The sequence below is a fragment of the Lithobates pipiens genome, unplaced genomic scaffold (genome assembly GCF_037356315.1).
Source record: "Lithobates pipiens isolate NorthernLeopardFrog02 unplaced genomic scaffold, aLitPip1_a1.2 Scaffold_13, whole genome shotgun sequence".
Lineage (NCBI taxonomy): Eukaryota > Metazoa > Chordata > Amphibia > Anura > Ranidae > Lithobates > Lithobates pipiens.
Genome location: NW_027507718.1, coordinates 40,006,055 through 40,019,423, shown reverse-complemented (window position 1 = coordinate 40,019,423; position 13,369 = coordinate 40,006,055). Strand labels below are relative to the sequence as shown.

Genomic DNA, 13,369 nt, shown 5'->3' with positions numbered 1-13,369 from the left:
AAAGCCATTCAAGTTCCATTCACGATTCAATCACTTCAATTGCTAATGATGGAATGTCTTGTAATGCTATATGTAGTCTTTTATGAAATGTAATCATTTGCATATTTACCTTATTGTGACAATTTGACCAACATCTAAATTCATATCATTTAACTGTGCGATAAAAACTGCAGCTACTGCCTCATACAGAGCTGTGCCATCCATGTTGATTGTGGCTCCTACTGGTAAAACAAATCTTGTGATCCTCTTGTCCACCCTATTATTTTCTTCAGCGCAGCGGAAAGTTACAGGTAACGTTGCCGAGCTGTCAAAAAAAAAAATAATAATATTAATAAGGTGTGCCAAAGTCGGAGATCTCTGCTCAACAATCTGATTTTTAACTGTAACTTCAGGGTAGAGGGTTAGCACTATAATATCAGAAGACATGACTATCAGATTGCAATTTTACCCTACCAATTGGTTATTATTTTCTTTTTAACTTTTACATAACAATTTCTGATTACTTCTTTTATGATTAACCTTATGTAGTTGTAAAATATTGTCATTCAAACTTTCCATGGCTAAAGCCAGATCAGAGTTTCCAAAGTTCAATTGTGTGTAATCCTTTTGTTCATAGAACAGGGCAAGATCTCTGCACACCATCTCTCCATTCTGTGACAACTATCTCTAACTTTGTTGTTAGCCATCTAAACTCATATAAATTATGTTTCGTGTCCCTTGGGTTCTATGTAGATTTCGTTCTTTACAAAATACCCACCCTCCATAGACATCAAGACATCATTGTTTCCAAAATGGTAGCCCAGACACTTACTTCTCCTTACCCCTTACTTCCTGTTAAGCCCTGTTCTTCCCGCTAAGCACCACATTTTATATAGATGTATCAGGGCTGGTACATACAGCTACTGCTTCATACTGGAGCTGCTAAATACTCAGGCAAAATACATATACTGGAACATATTTACCTACTAAAGGATTTGGAACTCTCTGCAGCTTGTTTTGTAATCCAGGAACACTTGCCAGACAGCAAAGCTGATTTCTGACCTCCACTGCAGCACATATTGGTAGAATACAGGTAAATACGGTACCTACAACATGCTGACTGGATAGTTAAGGGGCACCAGCACTCTAATGAAGACTCCTCCTTTTAGTATATTTACTGCTATCAGAAGTGCATGTAGAAGAGTCTGGTTCCTAGCACTAGCCCCTCTCACTCCCACTGTTTATGGGGTTGCAGCAGGCTGATATTAAAGTGTTACTAAACCCACAACAGTAAAATCAGTCTGTATATGCAGTAAATGATGCTTGTTATACTCACTGTGGAACCTAAGGGGTTAATAATCTGCATTGTGTGAAAAAGCTGTTTGATCCTGTCTTCTCTTAACCTCCCCTTCTCCAATTGTCCCCAATCTATCTGCTGATAGAACAGTGCCTTGCTCAGTTTGGTGTGAGTTGGTGAGAGTTTTTTTCTTTTTCTTGGGAGAGTGCATGTAATTAGCACAGAGCCAATCAGCACTGTCCAGACAGGGGATCAGGGGTCCTGCAGCCTCATAGGTCAATCACGGGAGAATGAAAACTCCTCCTATAAGCTTTAACCAGACACTGATAAAAGTCACAAGACTGCTCTAGCTGCTGATGAGAAAAGGTATTTATCAGTTTATATTTACTAAATAAATAATAAATAATTGCATTTCCATGTTCTGTGTACTGTGGGAGACCAGATATAGTGAATGCAGGGTCCTGGGTTTAGTAACATTTTAATATTCAGGTGCAGAGATGTGTAATGCAAAGAATATGCATGGTTGGAGAAAACAATCCTGAAATAAGCAGTGACTTTAAGGCAATATACAAGCTGCAACACAAGCATGTGCTCATATTTGTAGTCTATTTTAATGTTGAAATGCTTTGAAATAGTAAAAGGAGACTAATACTTACCTAGATGATATCATGAGTGCTGTCAGTAGAGCCTGAGCCATGCCCATTGCAAATTTGAAAGGATTCCTTCGGACTATCACAAGATATATTAATGGCAAAATAACAATAGAATGGATGGCAAGTCTAGAAAAGAAATCCACTTGTTAAAATGTTTGTTTCATTATAATATAGGATATATTCTTCTTCTACTTTAATATTCTTCTTCTACTTTTTAATACTTTGTTAAATCTATGCAGGAGAGCACTAACTGAGATTCACTTCTGTTTTTAATCCATTAATATTTTTCTTATCAGCTTATTCCACTGTTTATTCATTTTTTTCCATATTAACCACTTTCAGACCGGACCAATTTGCTGGTCAAAGACCAGACCACTTTTTGCGATTCGGCACTGCGTCGCTTTAACTGACAATTGCGCGGTCGTGCGACGTGGCTCCCAAACAAAATTAACGTCCTTTTTTTCCCACAAATAGAGCTTTCTTTTGGGGGTATTTGATCACCCCTGCGGTTTTTATTTTTTGCGCTATAAACAAAAATAGAGCGATAATTTTGAAAAAAAACGCATTATTTTTTACTTTTTGTAATAATAAATATCCCCCAAAAATATATAAAAAAACATTTTTTTCCCTCAGTTTAGGCCGATACGTATTCTTCTACATATTTTTGGTAAAAAAAATCGCAATAAGCGCTTATTGATTGGTTTGCGCAAAAGTTATAGCGTTTACAAAATAGGGATAGTTTTATAGCATTTTTATTAATAATTTTTTATTATTTTTTTTTTTACTAGTAATGGCGGCGATCTGCGATTTTTATTGTGACTGCGACATTGTGGGGGACCCATCGGACATTTTTGACACATTTTTGGGACCATTGTCATTTATACAGTAATCACTGCTATATAAATGCAGTGATTCCTGTGTAAATGGCACTGGCAGTGAAAGGGTTAACCAGTGGGTGGCAGTGTAGGGGTTAAGTGTTCCTAGGGGTGTGTTACTAACTGTGGGGGGGTTGGGCTTTCATTTAGTGTACACTGATCTCTGCTCCAATCACATGGAGCAGAGATCAGCGTCACTAGTTGCTAGGCAGAATGGAAAAATGTTGTTTATACAGCATTTCCTCCATTCGGCCGCTCCGTGAGACGATCGCGGGGATGCCCGCGGTGATCGAGTCCGCGGGTCCCGCGACCGGACTCACGGGGGTCCCGACCAGCGCGGGAGCGCGCCGCCGGCGGCACGCTCCCGATGGCACGGCGGCAACGAATATTGGACGTACATGTATGCCAATATGCCTGCCCGTGCCATTCTGTCGACGTACATCGTCGTGCGCTGGTCGGGAAGTGGTTAAAGGCAAATTCCTCTAAATTTGGGAGATTTCCTGTAATTTTCAGTTGTTCCTCCAATACAGGAGATCATGGGAAATCTCCCTGATGGGACACCTATAGCTAAAGATAAACTGTTAAGGGTTTTAACACTTTACTGTTCTATCTTAAAAAAAAATGTATTATACATATAGATTTTTATTTAGAATAGGATAGAAAAGGGAATGGTAGGTAATGTTGACAACTCAAAAAATGTTAGAATTCCCCTCTCTTTCAGTATTGGATCACCAGGACAAATAATGCGGGTAAGCCCTCCTAGTGAGGGACACAAGCAAGCAAGAGAATGAGGTTCTAACCCTTTCACATTATATAGAAAAAGGGTTTAGGCTTTACATACACAATAACCTTTTGTTTTTTTGTCACTAAACTATGTCAAACATTACACAGAAATCCTACATACTGTATATTCAATCTACAAGTATTTTAATTTACTAGTGACTTGATAATGAAACATGATATATTTTCATAGAGATACATACCCACTTATTACTGTTGCCATGTAAAGTCCTAGCTTGCGGAATATTTCCCAGTCGTTAACTTCAATGATCTTCCCCGCAATTAAAAACAAGATACCAAGGGGCATGTACCTAGCAAGTATTTAAGAGTAGCATTAAAAATTTGACTTTTAGGTAGGAAAATGGCTACACATATGACACAGACAGTAGAGTCTTCTTGCTAAGAGCACCCAGGGTTACCTTTCCAGCAATGGTAGTAAGATTTTATTAGCATACAAAAACAGAAATAGATGTAAAAAGCATTTTGTGCAAAGCAAAAGCACTGTCTAACCTCCTTTCCTTGAGATTGACCTTATTTATCAAATTTGCTATCTGCTATACAGTATAGCTATACGCGAATCAAAACACCAAACAGAAAGATTCACTTAACTCTAGTAAAACATTTAAACCATTTACATACAGTATATACAAGACTGTATACTTTTTCTCCTACGTGTCCACATGTAACCGTGCATTTATTATGCTTTTTTTTTGTTTTGTACAGAATATTATGTTTTGTAAAGTTGAGAGTTGGCCAATTTTTTTCAAAAGTTATGGCCTATGTTGGATATTTTTCATAGTGGCCACTGTCACTAGGCAAAAAGTTAAGAGAAAGTAGTACATTTTCTGAAAGCCATCAGAACTGGAATAGCCGGAAAGTCTTCTAATGGAAACATTTGGGTGACAGCTGTGAAAGCTTGGATTTACTGTCTCTGACATTTGAGACATTAAATCAAGGGAATTTTAGATTGAAGTGTCACACCAAAGATTATTTGTTCAGTTAGATTTCAAGGTGAGATAAACTTTGAAACAAAACCAACACATTTTAGAGGCTCAACACTCCTCCTTCATCAGGGCTCGAATGCTGACAATGACAGAGATAGTGGAAAATGTTTACAATGTAACAAGGATTTTGACTAAAACAAAGTGTCTAGATGATTAAAAAAATGTTTTCAATCAAATTTTTTTGTATTGCTTTTATACACAAACAGCACAAACAACCTGCAACCCCCGTACATATTAAAATACATAACACAACCTCCCCCCCAAAAAAAACCCCACAAGAAATCACATCCCCCACCCAAAATCAAACCACAAATTCCCCCCCCCCCCCTCACTATTGCTCATAGGTTTATCTACAGCCATCTTATCATCCATCCAAAATATCAGACCACCTTCTCCATATCTTTTCAAATTTCCTTAAGCAGCCTCTATGTAGAAAAGTATATTTGTCTTTAACTAAGGTTTCCCTTATTTGTGTTTTCCATTCTGCTACTGTTGGAGGATATAGAGATACCCATTTTTGTGCTATAAGCTTACGGGCCTGAAATAGGCTTCTTATTATTGATACTGTGATGTCTTCCGGGATCCCGGATTCATCCAGGATACTCAGAAGACATCCACCCGGCTTTGGAGACAACCCAGTCCCAAAAACATTGTTAATCATAGACAAAACATCATGCCAATAGCGATGGAGTCTAGGGAATCTCCATAGCATATGTATTAAATTGGCAGGACTCCCTATACATCTAGGGCATTGGGCTGTATCTCTACGCTTCAATTTAAATAATTTCTCTGGTGTGTAATAAGCCCTATGTAAAATAAATAAATGGGTTACATTTTGCATTGGGTATAAGGAAGCCAGGGGTATTGCCAACAATGTCAATGCCCACTGTTCATCTGAGATTGGTCCTATATTGCAAGACCAAGCTGTCCTTGCTGGTATGTCCACAACTACTTGGAATTTATCAAATAATATATCATATAATTGTGATATAAGACCCTTTTTTCTTTCTGTCTTATCCAACAAAGCTATTACTGCTGACTTATTAAATTTCAGTTCATGTGAAGGACCGTGTGCTTTTAAGGCATGCCTAACCTGTAAAAACTGAAAAAATCTTTGGTTTGGGATAATATAATTGTTTCTTAATTCGCTAAAAGTTTTAATCACATCTTCCTGGAATAACTGTACCATGTACCTTAGTCCCTTAAGCCTCCATATCTCAAACCCTTCCAGTGTCATCAGCTCCCCATAACTACTATTGTTCTATAATGGAGTATATATCGTACGGCCCTTTATTTCTGTAATATTTTTCATTTCATGCCATACTTTGTCAAACAATTTACCCATTATGCATCTTATTAATTCAATTAATTTCTAGTCTCCAGTAAAGAAATTAATGAGTATTTTTCATATACTGATAGCAACAGGCCCTGTATAGGATCGGAATTTGACACTACTGTCCATCCACAAAAGTGTTGTAGCTGTGAGGCTAAAAAGTAATTTTTAGGATGGGGAATCACCAGCCCACCCAGCTTCTTTAGTTAGAATTAGTGTAGTTAATTTTATATGGGGTAATTTTTTCTTCCAGATAAGTTCTCTAAAAAGGGATTCAATTTTTCTAAACCAAAATGCTGTGATCCATAGAGGGGAATTATGAAACACAGAGTAAGTGTGGGGTCCAGATCATCTTAATAAGATTGGCTCTGCCAATCACTGTCAGTGGGAGCTCCAACATTTATCCCTAAATTTCGCTAATACAAGTTTAGGATTCAAATTAATATAGTCTTTTACATTCCGAGATATCTCTATTCCCAAGTATTTCACTGTATGTTTAATTTGGATTTGGAAAGCTTGATTTGAACGTTTTTTGTAACTCATATAATGGTAATAATACAGATTTATCCCAGTTAATATGAAAGCCCGGAAACAGCCCAAATGTGGCTATGAGGCTCATAAGCTCTGTTAATGACTTTGAGGTATCCCCCAGGAAGATAAGAGCATCATCTGCATAAAGGGTTATTTTATCCTCTCTACCCTCCCGACGAAACCCAGTTATTTCCGCTGATTATCTAATGGCAAGGAAGAGAGGCTCCACCGCTATAGCAAACAATAATTGAGACAGGGGACAGCCCTGCCTTGTCCCTCTAGACAAAGTGAATGGGCTAGATATTGTATTATTAATTCTTACCCTTGCTTTTGGGTCCTTGTCTAATATTTTTACCCATTTAAGAAATCCTGTCCCTATACCAAAGGCCTCCAATACAGCCCATAGATATTCCCACTCCACCATATCAAAGGCTTTTTGGGAATCTATGCACAATATTGCTCTAGATCCCATATTGTCCATGGGTAGCTGCAGATGTTTGTTGATACTGCTCTCGTTGGAATAAAATGGTTTTACATTGATTACATTTTGCTGTGGCACTTCAATCTCAAATTCCTTCAGTCACAAACCAAGGAGACTGGAAGTCTTTTGGCATAGAGAAGCTGCCAGTCCTAAGAATCCAGGCATTCTAGTCAAACACCATTTTACCCCCTATAACATAATGATAATCATACATTTCTAACACTATCGTTCCAAATGTCTTTCTTGAGTAGATCTAAGAATAAGACAGAGGTTCTAACCACTCCTTAGTCTAGCTAAAATAAAATAAAAATGCTGGAATTTCACTTTAAACCATTCTGCCAGTTTTAAGAAATCAAAGCAAAACAATTGGTGGATTTTCAGACTGCAATCAGATAAAGTACAGCAGGGCACTTAAGGCAATAATAAATTGGTCTACTATGACAAAGAGCGGGAAGCAGTAGGCAAGGAAACAAGTAAAACCAAATGTATTTCATTACCCTTTACTCCTATAGGATTCTAACAAGTTGCAACTTACTGTACTGCAGTGTGAACATTTTTAGGTATTACCTGTTTCCATTTCATATCATGAATAAAATACTTACCACATGATAATCTGAACTATTTGCATTGTCGCATCATTCAGTGCATTGAAAAAGTCCACCAAAACTTGCCCTTTTTCTCCCATTTTCCCAATGACAATTCCAAATACAATGCAGAAGACAATAAGACCCAAGACATTCACTCCATCGGTGTAGACGCCAACAAGTTTGAATTCCTTTGTTTGGTTCTGTGGAATACATCAAGAAAGTTTCAATATACAAAGATTAATGTAATGATTTTTAATTAATACATAGGTATGATTCACAGGATATCGATTAGTAAATCTTTCTGTCCCCCAAAAAAAACCTCATAGAATTCTTCTTAATTTTACATACATCCGCACTGTCGCGCAAATAGTTTTATGTGAGTGCACAAATAAATGAATGATTTCACACAATTTAGCATAAAAACAATGTCATAACCCAAGAACAAAATGTAATGTGCTGCAGCTTACTAGTCCTTAGATGTGGTGGCTGCATTCATTTTCTATTTTTAGGCTTTTTAAACCTTACTTTCACTTGATGATCCTGCCAATGACATACTGTCTGACATAGCGTGACAATGCTCACTTACTGTAATGTATCCATGGACGATCAGCATTGTCACCCTAGGACAGGGGGTTTGTTAACACTGCAAAACACCCACTCCCCTCTCCTCATCTCTCTGTATAGGGGTTGATTTACTAAAACCGGAGAGTGCAAAATCAGATGCAGCTATGCATGGTAGCCAATTAGCTTCTAACTGATCAGGGTTGACAACATTGCTTGGGGTTTCAATGCAACAAAGGCACTGTGTTGTCTGCTTAAACAAGTAAGGGCTCACTGGATATCTGGCAGGAGTAAAACAGGTATTTTCTCTGTATATGTGGCATATGGGCAAGACATGAGCAAAACATGGAAATACAATGATATACTTATAATTTTATATATATATATATATATATATATATATATATATATATATATATATATATATTTATTTATTTATTTTTTCTCATTCATATACTTAAAAGGAATACTGGCTTAAAATTGAATGATAATACATGTTTTCTTTATGAAGGTCTATGTTTATTTCAATAATATAATACTTTAGATCATCACATCACCTGTTGTTCTGTCGCAATCGCAAACAGATCTAGAGTGTTGTTCTTCTCAGTTGTACTGTTTTTGTCAGGATCTTTGGTTGGTACCACCTCTTCTCTCTTGGTCTTGTACTGTAATAGAAATGTTATTTTAGAACAGTTATTATGACTGGTACATTGAACAGAGTTTAAACTGTACTATAACATAGCATCATCCATCTGCAAGTACTTTTCCTTGTACAATATTATATAGGCGGCTTTCGCCAACATAGTATTTATTTGGCAAAGCTTATTCGTTTCAGCTTTAATCCCTCAAACAAAAGGGGCCAAAAAAAACAGTAGACCTTTTACAAATCATATTAAGTCATTGCTGATCCAGAGGCTCTATTAAGTTTATACATCTGTATGTTACATTGTCCATAAAATACAATTTAGTAACCACACTCATATAAGCATCAATAGAAGGAAGCAGATCTTTTACCTGCTGGAAGCATGCCTGGACCAGGTTTTCTGGAAACATGTTCCTAGAAAGAAAGTAATAGGGTAAGGCAAGGAAGGCATTCGCTTTCCAATTTAACATTCATTCATTCAACATAATAAATACAATTTGGGTACACAGCTTGTTTAGTGCAGTTGCCTACAAGGAAAATGGGTAGGCACACAGGAGCAAGTTATACAGGGGTCAGAGTGGTCATAATGGAGCATCCTTTCACTGCTCATTATTTAGACATTATATAGAGAACAAAACTTGATAGCTCGATCTGAGGACTGAGAAGATACATTCAGCCCATTGTGGCTGGTATTATCACAAAAAGAGTAAGAGTTGCAGGTGATGCCAGTGAGCATATTACTGGGACAAACTGGATAAAAAATGGATATATATTCAAGGAAAACAAACCACTGCTCTTGAGACTTGTGAGTTCATGATGCATTCCAGATATCACCATTACAAAAGGAGTAGCAATGATGGGAGAAATATTTACACAGAGTGGGCGGGGCTAACACATCGCTCTGTCAGAACAGGGATTTGTGTGTTTACACATACAAATCCCTGTTCTGGCACTCATGCCTGCGATCGGCCATTTGAGCAGCGGTGCCATTCTGCTGATGTATATCGGCATGAGCCAGTCAGCAATTGGTTACGATATGCAATACAAAGGGAAATAGTGTTACCTTCTCTCACATAGCACGGTATACTGTACATAATGTGGATTTATCGATATTTATCAATATTTTCACAGACTTTAGACTAAATATTGGATGACAGTCCCTTCCATTTGGCTCACTACCATTTAAATAACCATTTTTTCTGTATAGAAATAGTATTTATATGGATGAAGTCGTTAAATTGTAGATGCCTACAAAAATGTGTTGGATGTAAAATTAAAATCCAATAAACATGGATAACTCTTGGGGCCCCTGAAACACTCTGTCTTTAGAGGTGTCAATACAATTTAACACAAGACAAATGTATCCAATGAAAATTATACACCGGTAGGGCTAGCAGTATTCAGTTTTGCTAGGAAAAAACTATAGTCTGTATTTAGCAAATTATTTAACACTATGTTATTTTTATCCTAATAAAATGATGTACTTTTCCTTAAGCTGTATGTAAAACTCTTGAATAGCCCATTACAGGTGATGTTTCACACAACATAATTTATCACACTTTCCCTGTTATTCATCAACAGTTGAAGTCATAAAATTGAGCAATATCTCTAGATATTGCAGATAATCTTTTGAGAAATAGCTCAATCTTCAGAGATCAAATGAGTACATTGGTTTATGATGATATTTACCTTTTATTCTAAGAAAAGCAATTTAGGATGGACATTGTCTACAATAAAATTGTTCTTTCATATTATTATAGTGTTTCCATGTAATGAAAACACTGACAATAATGATATTTACTTGTTTGTTAATGGTTATGAAATATATTTTTTTAAGCAATAACACTTAACTACAGCCAGAGGTTTTTATGTTGCATAAGGAAGAGATAGAGTGTCAGATTGTTATTGCTATCCGTGACCTTACTGGGGAGATTTACCCTCACACTTCAGCCCTAAAAAAATAAAAATAAAGGGTTTATTCATACAGGTGTTTTCCAGCATACCATGTGAAGAACCCTTTGTTTATTTTATTCTTTATTTATTACAAGTACTTAGCTCTGTCAATTTACACAGCGCTTTACACATATATTGTATATTCACATCAGTCCCTGACCTCAAGGAGCTTACAATCTAAGGTCCTTAACTGATATTCATACTATAGCCAATTTAGACCGAATCCAATTAACCTACCAGCATGTCCTAGGAGTGTGGGAAGAAACCGGAGTACCCAGAGGAAACCCACACAGGAACAGGGAGAACATGCAAACTCCAGGCAAGTAGTGCTGTGGTTGGGATTTGAACCAACGACCCTAGTGCTGCTGGCAGAAGTGCTAAGTTTAATTTTTCTGTCTTAGAGATGTCCCAATACAAAACCTGTGCATTCAGGGCCACGCACCAGTCCCTGTCAAAATGGCTGTGCAGGTGAGTCCATACAGTCAATGCGTGTAAAAAAGTAAACAAAGAACCCTTCATATTTCATGGGGTTGAGCGCCTGTGTGAATGAGCCCTAAGAACAAAGGGTGTAATAAGGACAAAAAAGACATTGCTTAGTTGCCTGGCTGTCATAGTGATCCCCTTCTTCCTTACTGAGTTATGACCTAGAACAAGCTAATCATTTTAAAATCAACAACTACATAATTGTTCTGGGTCAATGAAATTTTAGAATCAACTAGATGATTAGCAAAATTAAGATGGGATGTGTACAAAATCACTGCACAGAGTAGGTAAGTATGAAATGTTTGTTATTTTTAACTAAAAAAAAATCAACCTGCCCTATTAAATTTGGCTTTACAGTGGACCTATATACTAAATATAAATGGCCCTTGGAAAAAATGCTGCTAAGTGAAGCTATAAAAGACACAAATGAATGCAGCTCTATAATAGTTAAATATATCTATTTAATAGAAACAGTGTAAGCACTTGAATTTGACCTGGTATCCACCTCTTAGTATCCGCTTCGTGAAATCCCTGTACAACAGGGCTGGAGAGGGAGAGAAAGAAGCAGCGCAAGGAGGCAATCAATTCATATGCCCACAAGTGAGCATGCTGGTAGGGAAAGAAAGCAGAGTGATAGAGAGATAAACGAATAACTGTGCTGCTGTTTCTATTACTGTCCAGTCACAGGCTGGGAAAATCTAGGATAACTGGGCCCATAAAATGTGGGTTGAATGATACCGACGATCAGACTGAGGACATCTAGCAGCAGAAAAAAATATTTGCGGGCAAAATCTTCAGATTGGTGGTGGAGACATTGCAACAAAAACTTGTATTATTTTATCTTTTAATGATCTATTCATTGTTATTTTTTTTTGTTTTGGGTGGAGTTCTGCTATAATGTGTGTCTTATATACGTTCCTGGACTTCTGCTTTAGACTTATACCTGGTGGTGGTGGCAGTCTTATGAATGAATGCTAGGGCTAGTCGGGCAGGGCTGCTGTTATAAATCACGGGCTCTGTACAGCCTACCTGACAGGGCACCCTCCCCACCCCCCCCCCCCCCCAAAAAAAATATTGAATTCAATTTTTGCTAAAATATCACGGCCACGATGCTATGCTTTGCAGCCATGGCAGAAATGTTACCCCCATCAAACAAGACCCATTCAAGTGATTAGCACTGCTCTGTAAGAGCCCCATCAGTCCCTTTCTTTGTAGCCTGAGCTGAACTAAGGATGAATGAATAAGAAGCAATCTGGGGCTTTCTGTTCATTCACAACATGAATCATAGTAAACACAGTTTACTATGCTTCAGTGAAGAATGAACACATGAATGATCACTACGGATTGCTCACTGTGTTCATTCAAGAAATGAAAGAACCAGTACATATGAGATATTTACCGCCCCCCAGCTCTCCATCCTGAAACAATGACCCTGTGTGCCCTCAACAGCTGCCGGTGGAAGAAGAATAGAGGAGGGAAGCCAGCAGTGCTGCTGAGGAGAGGGGCACCCATGGAGACCGGCGCAGTGGGCAAAAGGGGATGCAGATTCTAGAACTAGGCAATGCAGCCAGTGGGAGAAAGCTGGCAACACTGCAGGGGGATTCACAAGATTCACAAGGCAGTATAGCCGGCCCTCCTGACTGGCAGATGCTTGTGCCCCCCTTTTGAACTGATGGGTCCTGGGCCCAGTACAAAAGGGCTGGCTGTACTGCCTTATCAGAAGCCCTGGTCTTGGGGCAGTGATGTTCAGGTACAGCTGCATTGTCTGTGGCTTTCTAAGAGAATTTTCCTCAGAGCTTAGTGAATGTGTTGGAACTTTACCTTGCAAAGAATACCCAATTACATACAAATAAAAAAAAACATAATTTTTGCTTTCACGTGACTGGATGATGAAAGTTAACAGTTTCATCTTGTTTACTAAGCTCCAGGGAAAATTTCCTTGCAAACTGAACAGCCTATTTGCCTTTAGTAAATCAATCCCATTGACACCAAGGCTATAGATGCTCTTTAACCTCCCTGGCGGTACGATTATTTTAGATTTTAGATGCTGAGAGCGGTACCATTATTTTGCATGGAAAATTTGGAATTTTATATTATACTGTAATTCTTAGAAATAATTCACTTTAATCCATCCAAACAAGAGTCTAATAGACATCCCGGGTTTTCAGTTTCCGTTACTCTAAGTAACCAAGTAATATATATATATATA

The 13,369-nt window shown here is 37.7% G+C and overlaps 1 protein-coding gene across 1 annotated transcript in view; it reads right to left on the bottom strand.

Annotated features, from left to right (window-relative positions):
- The window catches only part of SLC1A1 (solute carrier family 1 member 1), a 106,897-nt gene that overhangs the window by 20,039 nt on the left and 73,489 nt on the right, over window positions 1-13,369 (bottom strand). The window contains exons 6-11 of the mRNA XM_077475028.1: window positions 9,096-9,138; window positions 8,639-8,746; window positions 7,536-7,720; window positions 3,788-3,895; window positions 1,933-2,055; window positions 110-304 (exon numbers count right to left, since the gene is read on the bottom strand). Coding sequence (XP_077331154.1) covers window positions 110-304; window positions 1,933-2,055; window positions 3,788-3,895; window positions 7,536-7,720; window positions 8,639-8,746; window positions 9,096-9,138 — 762 coding nt within the window. The remainder of the gene's footprint in view (window positions 1-109; window positions 305-1,932; window positions 2,056-3,787; window positions 3,896-7,535; window positions 7,721-8,638; window positions 8,747-9,095; window positions 9,139-13,369) is intronic.